The 20,236-nt window shown below is 31.4% G+C and overlaps 1 protein-coding gene across 5 annotated transcripts in view; it reads right to left on the reverse strand.

Moving 5' to 3' along the window:
• The window catches only part of LOC126742781 (uncharacterized), a 39,965-nt gene that overhangs the window by 5,023 nt on the left and 14,706 nt on the right, over positions 1-20,236 (reverse strand). For 2 of the 5 annotated variants that reach the window (XM_050449572.1, XM_050449570.1), the window contains 2 exons: positions 14,579-14,704; positions 3,018-3,629 (listed from right to left, as the gene is read on the reverse strand). In XM_050449572.1, coding sequence (XP_050305529.1) covers positions 3,566-3,629; positions 14,579-14,704 — 190 coding nt within the window. In that variant the 3' untranslated portion in view covers positions 3,018-3,565. Of the gene's footprint in view, positions 1-23; positions 97-3,017; positions 3,630-14,574; positions 14,705-20,236 lie in introns of those variants that run through there. The other 3 variants (XR_007662718.1, XR_007662719.1, XM_050449571.1) reach the window with 3 other exon arrangements.

Here is a 20,236-nt window from a genome sequence, read left to right on the forward strand (position 1 = left end):
TTTCCTTCACTGATGAAATTTACCGTTTTTACGTTCACTGAATGCGGTGAAGAGGCGTATTAGACAATTGGAATAGATGTCAGGAACCGGCTTCTCCTAAAATTGAATAAGTTCTCTTTTTCTTGCCTTTAATGAAAATTGGGTAATACTAAAAACTCACTACTACCTATCAGTCAATAAGTCACCGTTATAATATTGTTTTTCTTTAAATCCCTTAGTCTATTTTATGCAAAATTGAGCTTTACATCAGTTTTAAACATTTTCGACCCTTCCCATCGAGTATTGTAGTCGGTCTCTTCAAACCTTGTTCTAGTTTCCCGTTATGCAGACGTTAGAAACCAAATAGGTTTTGCAAAAGTCGCGTATTCCCGGCTATGGGATAAATCAAATCTCGCTTATGCTACATCGTTCAGGGTGTTTTTTTAATATTGCGAAAAAATTCAGGAACGTGTTCCTTGGATAAAACGAACCAAAAAATCCTTATAAACCAATTTTCTTAAAAGAGCGGTATCAAATTTATCGAAAAAAACAACTTTACCACTCTGTACTTCCAAGATCTAAGACGTTTTAGGGGGAAGGAACTTTTTGGCTTCATGAACCAAGGAATCCCTGTATTTAGTCGCAATATTAAAAAAAAACACCATGTATACTGGTAGGAATAATATAATTTTTTCTACTTGGTATAAATTATATCTATACAACGTTCAATATTGCCGACTAGGCTCTCAGTGAAGCAAACATCAGATTTGACAAAAAGACCAGTGAGCACAGTGTGGAAAATTATTAGTCAACCAGTAGTCCCAAGGCGAAAGAGGATAGATTCCTTTCTGAAAACATGGAGAATGGAATACAGCAGTTGATGAATGGCAGGGATATTGTTTATTAAGATGAGACGTGGTATGACACTCACAAGTTCCAGATAAAGGCGGCGTAGATTCATTGGGCAAGTGCACAACCAAAGCTCCATCAAATAAACATAAGCGAATTAAGATAATTTAGAAAAATCTGGACAGATAGGTACATATACATTTTTGCATGTTTTCCAATAAAATATAGTAGCACCACATATATTTTTATTAATTCTATTACCAACGACGAGACGAGTCCGTCTCTGCCACCATTTTGTCAAAGCAAGCCTAACCTTATCAGTACTGAATATTAATGACTTTCTTAGATCTATTGTACGAATATGTGAAGCATGGAGGCGGCAACTGCATGGTTTAAGGCGCATTTTCTGGATTTAGCATGGGTCCCATTTATAAAATAGATGGTATAGTGGCCAGATTTAAATATCTAAAGATTCTGTCTAATATCATGCTTCCATCTGGAGAGGAGAATATGCTACTAAAATGGAGATATCAGTGATCGGAAGCGCACTGCCCAAATAGTAAAACAAATTCTTAATAAGCATACAATTGAAGTGATTAAGTGGCCATCCAAGAGCCCCGATCTCAATCCAATTGAGAACCTATGGGATATAGTAGGTAATAAACCAGAAATGTAATAAGAAACAACGGTTATGCAACTAACTATTGACATTGGAATAAGAATGATATTTTTTCTGTTTCTCTACTGTTGCTGCTTTAAATTAGTATAATGTAATGTAATTTTTTAAGAAATATGCCAATATATGTTTTGATGTGGGTAAAAAGGTGTAAAATTCTCTACTTTTGCCCCCCACTGTATATTCGAGATACAACAGGAGTATTGGAAAAAAAAGGTATATCGTTAAAAATATTAGGCAAAGCATTAGAAGCTTCATATGATACCATGTGCATGTACCGGCATGTGCCGTACCTAAAATAATAAAGCACATTGAAAATTCAAAAGATGATGTTTATAAGGACCTTTTAGGAACTACTCAGTAAAACCTACAGAGATGACTATGCTTAAACGTGGAAATATGAATGAGAATGAAGAGCAATAAATAAGGACAAGACTATAGAATCCAATTCGTTTTAACTTAAGCAATACATTGAAAGTAGTTGTCCATTTTATTTTAGTTTAAGTTTTTTTTTAAGAGACCTACTTATGACAAAAAAAAATTTTTGTCAAAAGTCTCGACCTTAAATTCAAATTGAGAATCGGTTACACGTGTTTCGCCTCTAAAGGCATTATCAGAGCCGATCAACATTTTCTCAGAATTACGAGTATCTGTAATATAGTACTATATAACGTTTTAAATTAGCTGTCTTTTTAAGAATGCAATTCTTAAAAGCTGTTGATTGGGTCTGATGTAACATTTGTACCAAATTGCGCTTTTCTAACTTTTTTAGTTTCCGAGATATTTGCATTGAAAGTTTTCAAATTGACATCCTGTATCGAAACCTCGCCAGTACTAAGTGCTTTGGGTGGCATTTGACGTTTCTATCTGAATATTTGACATTTTCAACTATTACCTTCTTTAGAACTAATAACTAACGTGGATTATCATGACATGAGAGTATGGATCAACTTACTTCCACTTTTGAAAATGAATTTCTATACTCACCGCTCTTAATGAATTCTGAATGGAGCATTTGTGTGCTAGAAATGCTTAGTAAAGTACGGAAAAATGCAACGAAGGATCGTTGAGACTCTCACATATTAACTAAAACAGCTAACTACCTATTTGATTAATTAAAATGTTGAGTTAATAGTTCATCCTCCGTACAGTCCTGATGTAGCACCAAATAACTTATTATTATTCCCGTGTATCAAGAACAAATTGCGTGGCCGTGTTTTCAAGGTACCTCAATCGGAATGGAAAGTGTTACGAAAATATATAAAAACAAAGTTGTTCCTTCCTCTACCTGAAATATTTGTACCCGAAATCGTGAGGTCTTACGAGTTAAATAAAACAGTGCTAGAAAAATCAATAATTCGGTTTTAACAACATCATAACAATTTCATAATAATGGCTACGAGAACTTGTTAAGGTGTAAACTATTAGTTTTGGCATTCGGAAAAATAATAGTTCGAGAAAGACAAAAACGACGGCATAAAAAGGAAAAGGGAACATACATACAACGCAGACGTAATTATTTACTAGTTTATTTAGAAACTGTAATTTTTCAATTAATTATCAAACTCATGTCACAATACGACGAAACACAATTTTAAAATAAGAAAAAAATGACACGCTTTACACAATGCGACGTACATGTATGTATTGAAAGTGAGTGGATACGCGGATTAAAACACTTAAAACATTATATTACTGCGAGAATCTAATAAGTATATATCCGCACAAATTCTAACTACGGTCCTGTCAATTTTTTTTTTGCGACCTTACGGCTAATTTGGTTTGGCACCCAATGCGGCGTTGCGTTTGGCAGTCGGAGTTTTAGCGCAAAACGTTTAAATTTCGCAATGTAGCCGTCCAGTTCTATTCCACTCTATTTGAAAATTGACATGATCGATACCAAAAGAAAATAAAAAAAAAAAACGCTACGCTTATCAAAGATTAATAATACTAAGGTAAGAAACTTGTTAAATGGATAAATATAACGGTAGTACAGCGCTTGGAATTTTTGTTTATCCAGATAGATTTTTTTTTTATTTGAGTGCGGCACGGTACGTTCGTTTAGTATCGTCTTCCGGCACCGCCGCCTCGGCCTGCACCGCCACCACCGCCGCCGCCTCCGTAGCTATAAATATAAAAAGGGGACGTGTTATTAATATTTTAACGGTTTGGACCCAAAGACAAATTTCTTTTTACATAGACCGAGAGATCGTGACAAAGTTGTTACCGTTTTAGTGCCTATTTATTTATTATTCTTTACATATTATTGAAATATTGTATATGCTTAAGACAGTTACACTATCTATATGTTTAACACCTTGATGACCTAAGATTTGTATGCGTTAAAAACAATTTAAATAATTCTTAATTTTTAACAAAGATAGATATGATTTTCTTTCATAAAATTGGTATCTCTTTATTACTGTCTTGTCTCTTCTTATCTGGAACGATTTGTCATTATTAAACGATTTATTGCTTCTTGAAAAAATGTCAAAGCCCGTTAATTTTTATATCGAAGAAGTCTTTTATATACTTCGTCACTAACCTCACGCAGGGGTGAACTTCATTCCTTAAATGAAAATGGCGTTAAACTTCATGTGATGCCTCCATTTAATAGTCATCAATTCTTTTTTTAACATATCCAACATCAACCAACATACTCGTAAAAATTAATGTTTTCTAGATTTATCGCTTAAAACTGTTAATATAAATTCTAACTTTATCATTTGAAGAAAAAATTAATACGTGCAAGTTTTTTTTTTCTGAAAATTGAGGGAAATCATAACTAACAAAATTTAAATATCGAATTAACAGAGTTTATTACACGAAACCATAATAGTTTTAAAAAGTTACACTGATAAAGTAATTCGTTAATTATTTTTGATTATCAGTTTACATAGTTGCGATTTTTCACAAAATTATAATACCCTGATAATTGACTCTCTTGTTTTGCAACTTTTTTAAGTTTTTAATTGCTTTTTTATTACTTATTGTGCCTCTTCTGCTCCTTATAGTAGAATAATATATTTATTTATTTACAAAAGAAAAAACCTTTTTTTCTGTATGGTAAAAATGCAAAAACTATTATGCAAAGCAGAAACTATAAAGAAAAAAAAAATTTTGAACACAGGCCCAATTTGTGGTCTTGAAAATTTTTTCGTTTCACTAGACAATTAATTATTATTCAAATGTTTACAATTAGTTCTATACATTATATATAACTTTTAAGTTTTTATGTATTCGTAAAAATGTCGGTAATATATTGTATCAAATTATTTATTTCAGTTTAGTATCGCGAAGTGTTTAATAATAATAATAATAATAATAATAATAATAATAATAAAGGTCTTTTATTGATTATAAATATAAAAAAATATACATTAATTGGGCGAGATTCAGGTCATTTGCTTATAGAGAAATAAATAATCTGTTCTTCCACCTAACCCAATAAACCGAACTGAACCTAAGTATACCAATAAAGTACATTAAGATAGAAAAATATTTAGTTATACACTTTTAGCACCTATGAATATTAATTTAAATATTACTTATAGAGAAAAAAAAGCAATAAAATCTATATGTAAAACGATGACGTTGTGATAAAAATAATAAAAGATGGTTATGTAGGTACATACATAAAGTTAATAAAAATATAATAAAGATTAAGGACTTGTGAAACTAATTAATAACTGTATAATATGTTTTGTTCTGCACAAAGATCATTACATATATTGGAAAGTAATTTTTATAATCTATTGTGGTAGCTTGTTCCATACACTAGCAATTTCGTAAGAAAATGACCGTTCAAAATGATGGATATAGTATCTTGGCATTGTTAGTCTTCCTTTGGACCAAAGGTTCAAATGGTTATGTCCGTCCTAAAGCCTATTTTCTTTTACAGGTATATCGGTAACTTTTTATTAATAACGTTAAAAAATAAGACCATGAGAACATATTGAGGCAGTTGGTCAATTTTAAAATATCACCTATGATCGCATTTACGTACTCCGTGTATAAGTCTTAAACAGGAATTTTGTAACGTCTGGATTCTACGCATTCTGACTTTTTTAAGCAAGGACCATAAATTGTATCACAATAGTTTATATGCGTCTAAATACTAAAATGGTTTATTCAATTGTAGAAAGAATATCGCTGATTGAACTGCATTGTAAATATAGGTAGATGTTCTAATGTTGCAGGCTCAGATATTTATTCAAATAAATCCAGATAAACATGTTCGCCGAAAATAAACTAAGGTTTAGGGAGACAGGATCAGTTGCAAACCGAAAACCAATCCCAACTAGCAATTTTAGTTACGGCTACAACATTGTTTGACTATATTACTTTATTCAAGTAATAAATCGGTAACTGGTACCAAAAAAAATCTTATAAGTTTAAATAACTGCCAAGTAAAAAATAGTAGTAAGAAATACGTAATATTAACTTAATACTTGACTATATAGTAATTATTACTTTGCGGTAACTCTGATGGTAGCTAATACCGCTTAGCGACCTGACCTAATTACCTTTACAACGTCGTTACTATAAAGTAGAAAATATTGGTCGGTGGGACGATTAAATGGGAACTTTTAAATAAGCGCGATTACAAAGTTAAATTTCAAGTTCTTGCGACTATATTCAAAATATTACCACGCAGTAATACACTTTGAAGTAATATTATCAGTAACAAGACCGAAATAGTTACCCTTATTTCTTCTTTAAAGTAATATTTACCACCTTGGCTATTAAAGCAAATTACCTTTAAGTAATTATTTCTACTAGGCAGTAAAATATACTTTATAGTAGCATTTTTTTTAAATAATTTACTTATTCCTAAGTCATTTTTACTTTGAAGTAACAAAAGAAACTTCTTGGTAACTTTAACAACAATTCGCCATATTTTTTTTAATTATTTGACTCCATTTTGTGAAAAGGTATTGCACGATTTTATGAATTTGCTAAAATCGGAATACTTTTACATTTTATGCAATTTTTATTAAATTATGGACTTCTTACATTCATAGGAGTAACGAGGAGTAAAAAAAATTATCTACCTTCTTTAAAAAATTAAATTTAAATATTTAGACTTGGTATATTTTTTTGTTAAAAGTCATTATTTTAATGAGGCGTTCTAAATTATTAGAACGCCTCATTAAGTCATGGCAATAGGCACTCATAGGCAATATAGGACGAAATTATTTTCGTCCTATATTGCCTATGTTTAACAGTAAAATTTGCTTCGTTTACATTTTTCCACTCCGGTAAGCGATAATATCAGCTATATTAAATACAATATGAAGTAGATTAACCCCGATACGACGCCATCACTTAAGAGATCAGAATCAGAATAAAGACGGACATATAAAATTATTTGTGTGACAAAAAAAGAGAATCAAAATGTTTGCATAATATTGTCTCAGTAACTTCTTAGTAACTAGCACTGCACAATTACTACTTTATGACATCCCGAAATCCACTATGGGACGTTAAAAAGAAGTTCTCGGGACGATAGAATTACGTATTTGCTACTGCAAAATCATTCCCAATTTTGGTAAAAAAGTGGTAACAGAACGGTGCCTAAACGGATCCCGCGACTAGTAACCACAACTTTAAAGTATTCTTTATAGTCGCGATTACGTAGCTGTTGCCAAAAATGCTAGTTGGGATGGCTCCAAATCGATGGATAGTTCGAAATGAACCTATGGAAATTACTAATTTGGGCCACGTCAATATAGACCGTACATTAAGCACCAGGCAATTACCTTTAATGTGTCGCATATCTCGTATGAACATTCGCAGAGTTTTTAAGATACATACATTTCACCCCTACAAAATTCATCTTACAACAATTAAACGAAGATGATTTTGATAGACGTTTAGAATTTTGCGACATTATGACCGAACAAATAATAAATAATTGAAATTTGATAGTAAAGAGTGACTAAACAGAACTGTTAGCCGTCATAATTGTCGATACTGGTCTGACGAAAATCCCCATCTAGTCCATGAGGTTCACACTCAACATCCTGGGGAATTACACGTCAAGGTTGGAATTTATGGCGATTGTTTAGTTGCTCCTTTCTTAATTCAAGGAAATCTTAATGAAGAACTATATCTACAATTATTAGAACACGCGTTCGATCCTGCATGGATAGAAACGTTTAAAAATATTAATAATTACATTGCCGAAGAGTTCAACAAGGTGGTGCTCCTTCTCATTATAGCCTTCGAGAATATTTAAATTGGACGTATCACCTGATTTGACCCCCCCTTAGATTTTGTTCACTTAAAAAGGAAAATTTAAAAAACTCAGCCAGAATTAATGAGAATTATACCAGCCTATCATTGATTAATGACGGGCCATTACACAAGAAATGTTTCATAATGTCCGAGGCCGTTTTAAACAAAATCTTTATTATTGTATGGATGCAGGAGGCCAACACTTAAGAGCACTTATTGTCGTATATAATGAATTATAAATAAAATTTATTAGTAACCTATCTTCGGTAATAAATGTAATGAGGAATGAAGAACATATTTCTTTATTTTGTTGTTGGACTTGTTCAAAAGAAAGCTTAGTAACAAAGTTATTTTTCAAATAAAGCACTAAAGACTTCTCCGATAAAAAAAAAATTAACGGGTTTTAACATTTTTGCAAAAAGCAGTAAATCGTTTAATAAAAAGAAATCGTTATTAAATTATTCTGTTTTCCATATTTTCTCAAAAATGGCGGCATATAATTAAAAAAAAGATGCGTTGAAAATATAATTCAATTATCTTTAAAATAAGGTATTTCTTGAGCCCTAATCCAATTTAAGACTTTGGGGTTGGAGCTCACCTTCGCGAGGTGCAAACGTTTTCCCCCTCGAAATAACAAAATGTAATTTTGGTAGTGCTTTGAATACAGCCAGAAAGTAAACCAGATTGATTGTTTTTCTGACTATAATATCCACATTTTGATTAGTTTTGCTATGTGTTGATAGCATTTAACGTTACTATACATTGAAGATATTTTAAGTGTATAAAGTTTGCAGTTGGAAAGAGCTTGATTGGAAAAAAACTTTAAATATGAAAGTTGTAGGGCTTATCCTAAGTCGCCAGAAAAAATCGTAATATATAATACAGGGAAATAATTTTTTTCTCAAATTCTTTGGTAGTGTCCTGAGGATAACATTTAAATAAAAAAGCTTCTATTTCATTCGGACCACTTTCCAACAATTCCTTTCATAAATCTGATATTGGGATACAAAAAAACATAAAAAAACTTAAGTATTTTCCTTTCCTTAAAGTTCAAAACAAACCAATACTTAAAAAACTCTATTTCTTATCCTGAAATACAATATCCCTAGCCTTTCTGTGAATTCTTATTATATTACAAAAACAAAACTGTTAAAATTATTATAATAAAACCTCAATTTTTAAAGTTGAAATTTACCAGAAAATGCCCCCTAAAAATGTAAATTTGCCATGTAGTAAGCAATAGATTTAAATAAATTTAGTTTTTTCTTATTCGCTATATGAAATTTGTTCAAATTATTGGTATTTTTCATAAATAGTTTAGTTACTAAAACACTATTGATGGGATATTTGTCTTGCCTTGCTCTAAATTTGATTTCTTTGTAGAAACTATAGCTAACAGGCGCTAAATTAAATCAATTTTTCATTAACACTATTCTGTCACGCGCTCTCTCTATTACCACTTTAAATATTGTTTGATAGGGGTGAAGGCTTGTCTTTGAAGTGAAGTTTTATCACTAACTATAAAGAATAAATATGCAATCATAAGACGCAATTTATAAAAACGTATAATTTAAACAAAAGGCGTTCGATGTTGCAAGCGCAATTTACGTTTAAACGGTGATGTTTATTACGTTTGATGTGCTTGTTTGCCTAACGTTCCGTACGCAGCATTTCTCACGCAATATTTGACATCGTGCTTCTTTACCACAACCAAACAACACAAAAAGCAACCAGATAATTTATTTTTGGGTCCAATTAATACACATTTTGTTAGGGCAACAACGATCGCTACGTTACCTAAAATTGAAGAAAGCTATTAAAAGTAAATGTTACGCCTGGAGAATTATGCTACTTAAAAAATTTAGCGTGGCCCTCAAAAACATTTCTAAAGGTATTTATGATTTACGGAAAGAAAAAAATATTTTAAAGACGATTCTTCTTATACACGGCGTTGGTTAAGTACATGGCAAAACTTCAAAAGGTGAGTGAAAAAGTTAAGTTAAAAAAGTTTCTAAAAGTCCGGTAATGCGTCCTTTTCAAAATAATCATTCATGGTGAAAATATTAATAAATTTGACAATTTGGCTGTATTATTTACGATTGAGAGTGGCTTATTTAGAATTAATTTGAATTGAACATACTGAATTCGGTTAAAATTGTTTTTTTTAAAGAAATATGTGCTCCACCACCTATATTTGTATCTTTCTTTTTGCAATATCAAACAAACCCAGAGCAAGTGTTTCCTTAGAAAATTTATAATATTAAAAAAACATGGACGTTCATGTTATGTGTGTAAAGATAGTCCATCCCATTCGCTTAGCTTTTTTGGTGTAAATAGTGCAATATATTAAGTTGAACGTATATGCTTCGGGATACTTGTTTGCAAAAACTTGATGATACGAAATTGAATCAATGTGCGTTTGAACTACTAAAATATGCGCTTTATTTCAGAAAAAGACTAACTTTGTCTGAAGCTTTGGATATGATTTATAACATTATAAATTGTATCGAAAGCTTCAGATCAACAGCATCTGCTGTTTTTCATCTAACTTAATTTTTTTGTTGGTTATAGGTTAAAAAAACTACTTCAGACAATCGATGTATATATTTTTGTCGACGTTTCGATCTCTATGACTCAGGACTATATATCGTAGATCGTCTTCGTTAACATTAAATCGATCTAAAGTCGTTTTTTTGACCTATATCCAACAAAAAAATTAAGCAAGATGAGCGTTTATGTAAGTGATACCAAGTTATCTTTCATTAGCTCTGCTTGCAACTTAAGAGTCCATAAAATATGAGAATGACTTAAAATGCCAATGACTTAAAATGCGCATAAACCTAATTTAAAACAAAGAATTAATAAAAAGGAGGACCCTTTCCTGATTAGGTTTACTTGACAGTGAATTTGTGCATCCCGCTCTTTCACATGTAAAAAAGATAAAGTCGTTTTAATAGTTATACCCGTCCACTTACGACGCACTTGGGAAAGTGTTGAGACTGTATAAAGTGAGTTTAATTTGTGTTTACTTACTTTTTTTTCCAATTTTGGTGTGTTTTAATTTAAAGACTATTGTAATTATAATGAGTAAAAAGGGTAAGGAAATTTAGTAGCTTTTTAAAAGATATCTTACAGTGAAAATAAATAAAATGGTTTTGTTAAAGACAGTCTACTTATATAGTCCTCAGGTAAGATATGAAAAAAGTAAACTGTGTTTAAATTTATTAATCATAACATATTTAAGGTTCTAAAAGTGGCAATTATCATGTGAAAACCCAAATACTTCCAAATTTGCCGCCAAATTCAATCATAGTTTTCGACAACGCTGCATAACATAATGTACAAGTAAAAAAGAATATTATCTCAGGAGTAAGAAAAAATTCGTGACTGGCTTACGGAGCATAATTTCGAACATGACGAGAAAGTGACAAAAACTGAACTTTATGAATCTTATAAATCTTCAAAATAAAAGATTTTATCTAATAAAGTGCAAACTTGATGAACTAATGGAAAGTCACAGACATTCAACTTGCGGTTGCCTCCATACCACACAAATTGAACCCCATTAAAACAATCTGAGGCACTGCTAAAAACTATGTAGCTAACAGAAATACAACTTTTAAGTTGGCAGATTTAGAAACTTTGACAAGGCAAAAATATGCAGTATCTGACAATGAGTGGAAAAGGATTTGTGAGCCTATAAACAAAATTGAAGAATAATATATAAAGGTCATCATTTTTTTTGATGAAACGTTAGATTCACTAAAATTTACTGTAAATACTAGTTCATCAGATGAAGATCTGGAAACGATTTCCGACGAATCAATGACCAGCCAATCAAGATTAATTTAATAATATGTAAATTATCTACTATATTATATAGGATTTTATGAGCAGTAAAATTTATATAGCTTTATTTGGAGTATTTGCTAAAGAAGGAAAAGAAATGGATGTTTTAAAACATACAGTAGTGGCCATAATTATAGCAACAAGTACATTTTTCCTTCAAATTATATTATGTTTATTTTTTTGTTACTTTATAAAAGAAATAAAAAATGGGAATTTTTTTTAGGAAACGGGTTGGACAAAATTATAGCAACACATTTTAGAAAAATCAATTTATTTATTCTCCAAAGTCAAAATAAGATTACAATACAATAATATTTTTCAGTATTTAGTATAGTACCCTTTAGCCCTTATAACAGCAATGCATCTTTTTGGCATGGATAAAATAAGTTTGTTTATAACATCATGATCGATTGACAACCAAGTATCCTGAAGAGCTTCGAAAAGTTCTCCAGCATTTTTGAAATTCCTGGTTCTACACCTGTTATCCACAATTTCCCAAAGATTTTCTATTGGATTTAAATCCGGAGATTGGGAGGGCCACTTCATAACATTAATTTTTTCATCATGGAGAAACTCTTTTATTAGCCTTGAAGAATGTTTTGGATCATTGCCATATTGAAATTGATATAACAGCGGCATATTTTCTTCAGAATAGGGTAACATAACATTCTATAATATATCCTTGTACATAAATCGATCCATAATCCCTTCTATTCTGTGAAGAGGTCCCATACCATACCCCGAAAAACAGCCCCACACTAAAACTGAACCACCACCATGCTTAACTGTAGGAGAAGTGTACCGAGGATTAAATCTTTTGCCTACAGGACGTCGAACGTATGTAGCACCATCACTTTTAAATAAATTGAATTTTGATTCATCGCTAAAAATAACTCTGCGCCACTGATCAATAGTCCAGCCCTGGTGTTCTCGAGCAAATTCAAGTCGGGCCTTCACGTTCTTCTTGGAAAGAAGAGGCTTTTTTGCTGGTCTGCGTCCAAACAACTTATTTTCAAATAGACGCCGCCTTATGGATCGTTCACTAAGATCGGAACACCCACTGCCATCCAAAAGCCCTTTAATTTTTGAAGAGGACAAAAATGGGTTTTGCCTGGAAATCCGAACAATCATTTTGTCACTTTTTTTTTAAGTTTTCCGGGGACGTCCCGAATTTTTTTTGGGTACTACCAGCCCTGTGTTATTGTATCTTTTCACTATACATGATACAACTGATCTGTGAAGAGCAAAATTTTTTGCAATGGATGACTGTTTGATGCCTGACTTATACTGATTAATTATAAGTTGCCTCACTTCAACAGACACGGTTTTACCACGACTGTTATTTAAATAAGTTAATAACTAACAAGAAATCACAATATAAATTGTTTCAATATTGCACTTCAACAGATTGAAAGAGCACTAAATTTCAAATGTTGCTATAATTATGACCAGGTGAAATATTTGCAATTACAAATATTTATTGTCAGCAAAAAAACAGGTAGGCTTTTTTTATTTGAATAAGAAATTTTGTTTAAATATTAAGAGGCCATCTAAACCAGTGGCGTACTTTTACGATTAAAACATACATATAATAGTTATTATTAAATATTAGTAAAATTCAGATTTGTTGCTATAATTTTGGCCACTACTGTATTTATATTATTATATTTACATACTTATTTTAGTTTAACATTTTTATTATAAGATTTCAACAGGTTTTTAAAAAATAAATCTTAAAGGATATATTATTAAATGATGAATAGATTAATGAATATCAAATAATGTTTGCCTCATAATGGGTATCAAAAAACATATTTCTTTAATACGTATTCTAAACGTTATTTTGTCGATCTACCTAAAGTGAACACCTATATCCACATTACTTTATTATGTTTATATTATTTATCACACTTATATTTATGCGTAAATGAAGCAAACAAAAGTATAAATTTATTTAAAAGTATTTTAAAGCCCATTTATTTAATAAGATTTTAACACAATACACCCTCCCAACACTGATTCTACCGTCATAAAGTCCCACATTATTATGTCGATTTTTAAAGTCAAAAGTAAGCTTATTCATAGAAGTGCATGAAAAGCACGGAAATTAGCAGAGACCACTCTGGACAATTCGCCTCCATAAACAATTGCAACAAATAGTAAAAATTTATTATGAGTTACTTATAGCAAAAATCAAATTAGGAATTACTCTCGCACGTTCAAAAATTGAAAAGAAGAAGAATAGACTTATTCACGTATTTAAAAGAAATATGAACTCAAATCTATAATGATACCGTTCGATAAATTAACGTAATTTAAATCTACTGAAATACAAATCAGCTTTAATAAAAAGCTATTGAAATTTATAAATCCATTCCACTGTAGTTCCTGTTTCTTAATGCAGCTCAATTTAAAAGAATGTTTATGTTTAAAACTACCCTATTTGAAAATCAATTTTCAGGTTCAATTACTAAAGAATTCTCAAGAAATAAATATTTCCTGTTCTTATTTCTGCATATCAGCTAATTTATCTTTGTAATGCGTGATAATATTTTCATACATGTTTCATTAAGCTTTTGTTAAACCATTGTTTGCTTTAGAGTAGAGTAGTTTGTTGACTAGACTTTGCGATGCCTTGGCTTTATTTATTTAATCATCCCTTGTAGTTTGGCCACGTACTTAACTGACACGATCTATAAAACGTGACTAAGTGGAATAAAATTGTGCATAATCCATCACGTCAATAATATATCTTATTTTCTTCGTGATAAAATGCAGTAATTTCATATACAATATTGACACTTGATAAACGGCAATATCTGTAACAACAGATCTTGGTACTACGCAAAATAAACTTCCTAAATAACATAGATGACCGCAAGTATTATAACCGTAAAAGTTTAAAAAATTTTAGTAAGTTTTGAATCCGCCCAAGTTAATAAAAATACATTAAAAATAAAATAAACTCAGTGTAATTTTACTTACCCTCTTTGTGCTGGTAATGGAGGATAGGCAGAGTCGTAGCCGCCTGCGGCAGCGCCGCCGCCACCGCCGTAACCGTCGTCGTAACCGCCTCCGCCGTATCCGCCAGCCGCGCTACCATATCCACTACTATTTAAATAAATTCGTTTTGTTAGTTTCCACAAGAAAAATTGTGAAAAAGGGTATTTGTCTTATTGAGCTGCTTAAAAAAGGTTTTTTTACCTAATGATTTCCGTCCTTACGGTTCAAGAAATAAATCATTGAGTGAAAGTATTGGATACGTAAAAGTGCGTACAGGAAATAGTTTTAATCATGATTAAAATCAACTGAGTTTTTCAATTTAAATCATATGAGTGAAGTTTCCAGTGTTTGTTCTTTTCTACCAGGCAAAAGAGTAATAGGCTTTAACAGCATTCTTTTTAGACATATTTTAAATACTTAATAGAAGATCGGTTTTTACAGGCAAGAAAATTATTGATTCTTTATGTGTGGATGAAGCAAGACGAAGACAGACAAAGTCCTATGGTTCCTGCTTGGCTACCCAGAAATCCCATTGATAAATGAAGATTGATATTTAAAAATGATGGAAGTGGCTTCAGGAACGTACAAAGAGAATGGTAAATATTCTCTCCTAAAGAAATAGTGGGCGGCATGAGTCCCGGGGATTGTTCTTAAATAGGTAAAGGAGGGCTCTTTTTTGGAAGACATGCAACACTTCAATCAAATCAAATTTTATTCAAATTTAAATATTCATACAATACATTTCAGTTCTTCATAGACATTGTTTTTTTTTATAATTTTTTTTTATTTTATTTAAAATTATTGAAGCATATAAGAATTTGTATTTCCCTAGAATAGAATGCCAGCTAAAGATAATAAGGAATTATTCAGTGGGTACTTAGAAGATCCAATAAATTTTAATAAAGCAGTAAGAAATTTTTGATCAAAAAGATATTTATAATCTGGTAATTTTTTTAGGTCGGAACTTATCAAAATAAAGCCTAAAGCTTTATGCCTTTTGTGTAAGAGTTGCAAAGTTAATTACAACTCAACCATATCCAAGTGACAATAAAATTTGGATGCTCAGTGGCAAAACCCTTTGACGAAGACCGTAGCTTATTTAAAGAACTCCGGTCGTAGAGGCCTGCGAGCGAACTCTCTAACTCAATAGAAAGAAAATTTCTTTCTATTATAGAAAAAAAGTCTAAACTCTATTCTCAATCTCAACTGGCTTCGATCGGGTAGAGAATAGATTTCGGAATAGAAATATAGAAAGAGGTTGTATGGTGTTGCTATTACTTTCGTTTCTTTTTAGTACATTGAAAAAACAATGTATTTATCTTTGTTGTGGGGATGTTTTTGTAGCAGATTTGAAAATCAACGAATTCTCATATTAGACCATTAAGCCCCATTGTGCAAGGACCAACGTTTTTAAGAAGTGATAAAGGGAATAGGTCGGCTTGAAAGTGATTCTAAATGAAACTTACTAATTAAATAAAGAATAGTATTTTATTAGAAAATGTTAAACCATAAAAGTCCACAAAAAAATAACTTACTTAAATCACTTGGTTACAACAGAGAATTAGGGTTTTATCGCGATCAAAAGATCAAACTACTTTTTCAGGTTTAAAACGGCCATTAAGTTTATGAGGTCATATAGTTTATCCACGCTTATTTACGCCCGAAATTGGGAAATTCCCAGTGATTCCACAGAAGGGAATAAAATGGGTTTTATTACTCTTCACAAATTTTCTGATATTTTATTGATTATTATCTTAAATCTATATTTTAAGACAAATATTAAAATATAAATTTAATAGTAAATATATTTAAATTTAAAAAAAAAGAAACTATATTAAGCTATTATAAATACACACTAGGAAAGAGATAAGATAAAATTAGGAGGATCCATCATAAAATTCGCCGTCTTATTGATACCTAAAAATACTTTAAAAATCTATAAGAAAACTTTTCCCTTATCGGCATCCCTTATGGATATAGGATGAAAACAGAAACAACAACAAAGCATACTTATTACTTAAAAGATCGATAATGTCGAATGACATTTCAGTAATTGACATTGTGGGCTGTGAAAAATCCCATTAGCTATAAAAATAGGCTAATGTTTGTAGATTGGATAGTATAAGAATGTCTAAAGCCGAACGATGCCGAGTGACATAGAGAAAAGGTTAGCGAGTGCTAATCGCGCATAGAAAGATATTTTCTTTCTATATTTTGTTCTTTTCTACTTCTGTTTATCGAGTTAGAGAGTACCACTTCTGTTACTTTTTGTGCATTTCGGAAACTTAAATGTCTTTTAAAACTACAATAAAAAGTGATGACCACTAGAAAAAGCACCAACAACCTTGTCAAGGAAAGTGAAAATGCAAGAATGGTTATGGCTTAGAGGAATTACATACGATGAATCTATGTTACAGCCACAAATATATAATATAATAAAGCTTCATAAACCAAAGTATAAAAGTTATGAAATATATGAACTCTTTAATGCAACAAGTCATCCAGATCCAAACCCAATTGAGTTGGGTTGAGCTGAATTGAAGGGACACGTAGCAAACAAAAACGTAAACTTTAATTTTAATCATCTTATTAATATAGACGGAACTGATAGCGAATCAGAAAGTGAGACAGATTTTGAAGAAAATAGTGAATTCTCTGGAATAGAGGAATTACAAGAGGAGAATTATGCACCACAAAACTGTCAAAGAGGACAAAATATATCTTAATTTGTAAATTTGTTTTTAAAATATATATAATATTTGTAAATAATCAGTGGCGGCTCGTGACATTTGACTATGGAGGGGCGCGCAAATCCAAATAAATATATACTTACTAATAAATAAAAAAATATAACTGGACGTACCTAAGTATATGTTATAATATCTGAGACATGACGGTTTGCAGTCATCATGGTACAATCACAAAAAGTTTGCACATAAATGTCTTAATTTGGCAATTAAAAATAAAGAACATTATTTCAAAACAATCGCATTTACACATCGCGGAACCTCGCACGAAAATATTTTTGCCACCTCTCTGCGGTTTTAAAAACAATAACAAGTAACTTTAAAACGTGAAGAAAAATTATACTTATTAATAAATGTTCAATAGGTACTTAAGCTACTTCTTAAAAGTAAAATCTGCTCGACGGTCTTTCATATTTATAAATCTTTCCATTACTTTTTCATCAAAATTGTTTATTTCCATCACTAAATTTCTATTGATGGACATCATGGCTAGTACATTAAGTCTTTTATTAAGCATAGTACTTCGCAGGAAGGTTTTTATTCGCTTAAGGGTGGAAAAATTGCGCTCGGCCTCTGCAGTTGTCATTGGGGTAGTCACAATGATATTTAATAATTTCATAGTTTCGGCAAATGTTTCGCCAAGATTATTTTCTAAAATAAATGAAAGCAAGATCATAGCTCCAATATTTTGTGAGAAATCTGGTCTTGAGTAAATGACTTCTAGTTCAGTTCTTAATCTAATTTTACATAACATTGGTGTAAAACATATTTGATTTTTATCATTTTATTATATTATATACTTTTTTTTTTTTTTTATAATGTATGTATTCTCATTTAAAACAAAACTCTTTTAATGATCTATAATAATTCTATCTCAATTTAATTAATTCCATAATCAATTAATAACTTCATATATTTAAAATAACGTATATTGCTAAAGATCTCTAATATTCATTGAGTTAAGGGGACACCCAAAAATATTAATTGGGAGGCAGTCAGAAAGCAACGTTTGAGAGAAATGTGTGTAAGGTGGTGTGTTGGAAAAAGAGTTGTGTTTACTGGTTAAACCAGGCTGCTAAATTTAATAGTGGTGAATATGTGAGAAATAGTTGATCTTGAGTAGATATGTGGCCATTATGAGAAGTTTGTACAGATCTGTTTGCGCATCTTGAAGATGCCCGCACAAGTAGGTGTGAAAGCCTCTGTTCGATTAGGAACGAATGCGCAATTCCTCGAGTGCTGTCTGGTAAGACTGGGGGCCTTACCTGGGGCTCGATTGACACGAATAAACAGAAGGATATAGTAGAAATATATCCTTTGTCTAATTCGTTGAGATGCTTACTGTTTAGCGGCAGTGGAGCGTCTGGGGAAGCCCTTACTATTTTAGGTGACACTAGCTAGTCGTCAAATAAAGGAAGATAACACGTTTGACATATGTATATATTGAAATGTGACATTGTGTAAATTGATGTTGACTGAGATGATGCAAGGGAACGGAAGTTCCCCGGTGAGTATATTTTATTATTGTCAAAAGTTGACAGAACAGTAAATATTGTTTTTTTTTTATTATTTTTATGTGATGTTCGAGTTTATGTCTAACAATATGAGAAGGATGACTGTTGAGTGATTTTGCATTGTAGAGACCCATTGGTTAAGAACAACTTAGACAGGTAATAAACCACATTTTAAAGCGTATTTTACATTGGATAAAAAGTAACTACATTATCTAAAATATCCACTGGAAAGGTCTTGTTATATTTTGGATACGCTTCTTTATCGAACAAGTTAGCTGCTTGAAGATAACCGCGATAGGAAAATCTGTCCTTCGCTTGGGTAACAACTGTATCACATACCTCTTTTGCAATAATACTTCTCAAGTTATCATAGTAATCAGTTCTTCTTCTTTTGACACTTTCAAAGTTTAATTCTACATTAGCCTTAATATTATCGGTGTCGTTTCTTATTTTGGCAATGCATGATTCAAATATCGACAGATCTTAGAGAGTAATATTTAAATCCAGCAAAGGTCTGCCTAAAGTCTTAATGTTTACTTTTTCTTCCAGTGAAAGATTTGAAAAATTACAGTTAATTAAAAAGCTTACACGATTCATTATTAAATTTCAATAATAATTATTGTATTGTTCACTCTCGAAATACTCAGACACACACAAACCACCGATCACGGAACCGATTAAAAACAAAATTTTGCCGAATAAACAACAAAAAACGTCTTCCTGCCGCCTGCGGTCCGATTTACAAAACATTAAAACAAAAGCCGAATCCACCATAAAACTGGGGCGCTAAATTTTTGCGCGCCTCGCTATCGGTAACGAGCGTGATAAAAGCCGAGAAGATGGGTCGTCGAGAGTAGCTTTTCGGTCAAATTATGGACGCGGATGTGAGCGCGCCCCACGACAAATAGAGGAAGATAGATGAGCTGTACCTTGCGCGAGACAGAGAGCGGTATACGTAGGATGCCAGGAGCACTTTGGTTGTTGATTTGAATATCGCATTATCTCCTATAGTACGGGCGCTTGTGTTAAACGTTTAAACGCGGGTTGATAAAAAATATATCTAATATAATTAATAATTACTGCACACGAGTTTTAAATTTAAAATAAGTAATTTTTAATGAAATTACTGGGGGGGCGCGCGCCCTTGCGCCCCTATTAGCAAGCCGCCAATGTAAATAATATTATTTTGTCTTTTATTGACCATTGTGTAACTTTAAAATATTATATGGATTTGTAAATATTATTTTATATTTTATTTATTAAAAAAGTTTATTACCACCAGGTTAAGACATTTTTACTTTGGAAAATATTATGTTATAGAATAAACTGCAAAAATAGAACGAAAAGATTTTATAAATTTTTGTAAAAAAAATTGTTAT

Source organism: Anthonomus grandis, chromosome 12 (assembly GCF_022605725.1).
Source record: "Anthonomus grandis grandis chromosome 12, icAntGran1.3, whole genome shotgun sequence".
In the NCBI taxonomy this organism is placed as follows: Eukaryota; Metazoa; Arthropoda; class Insecta; order Coleoptera; family Curculionidae; genus Anthonomus; species Anthonomus grandis.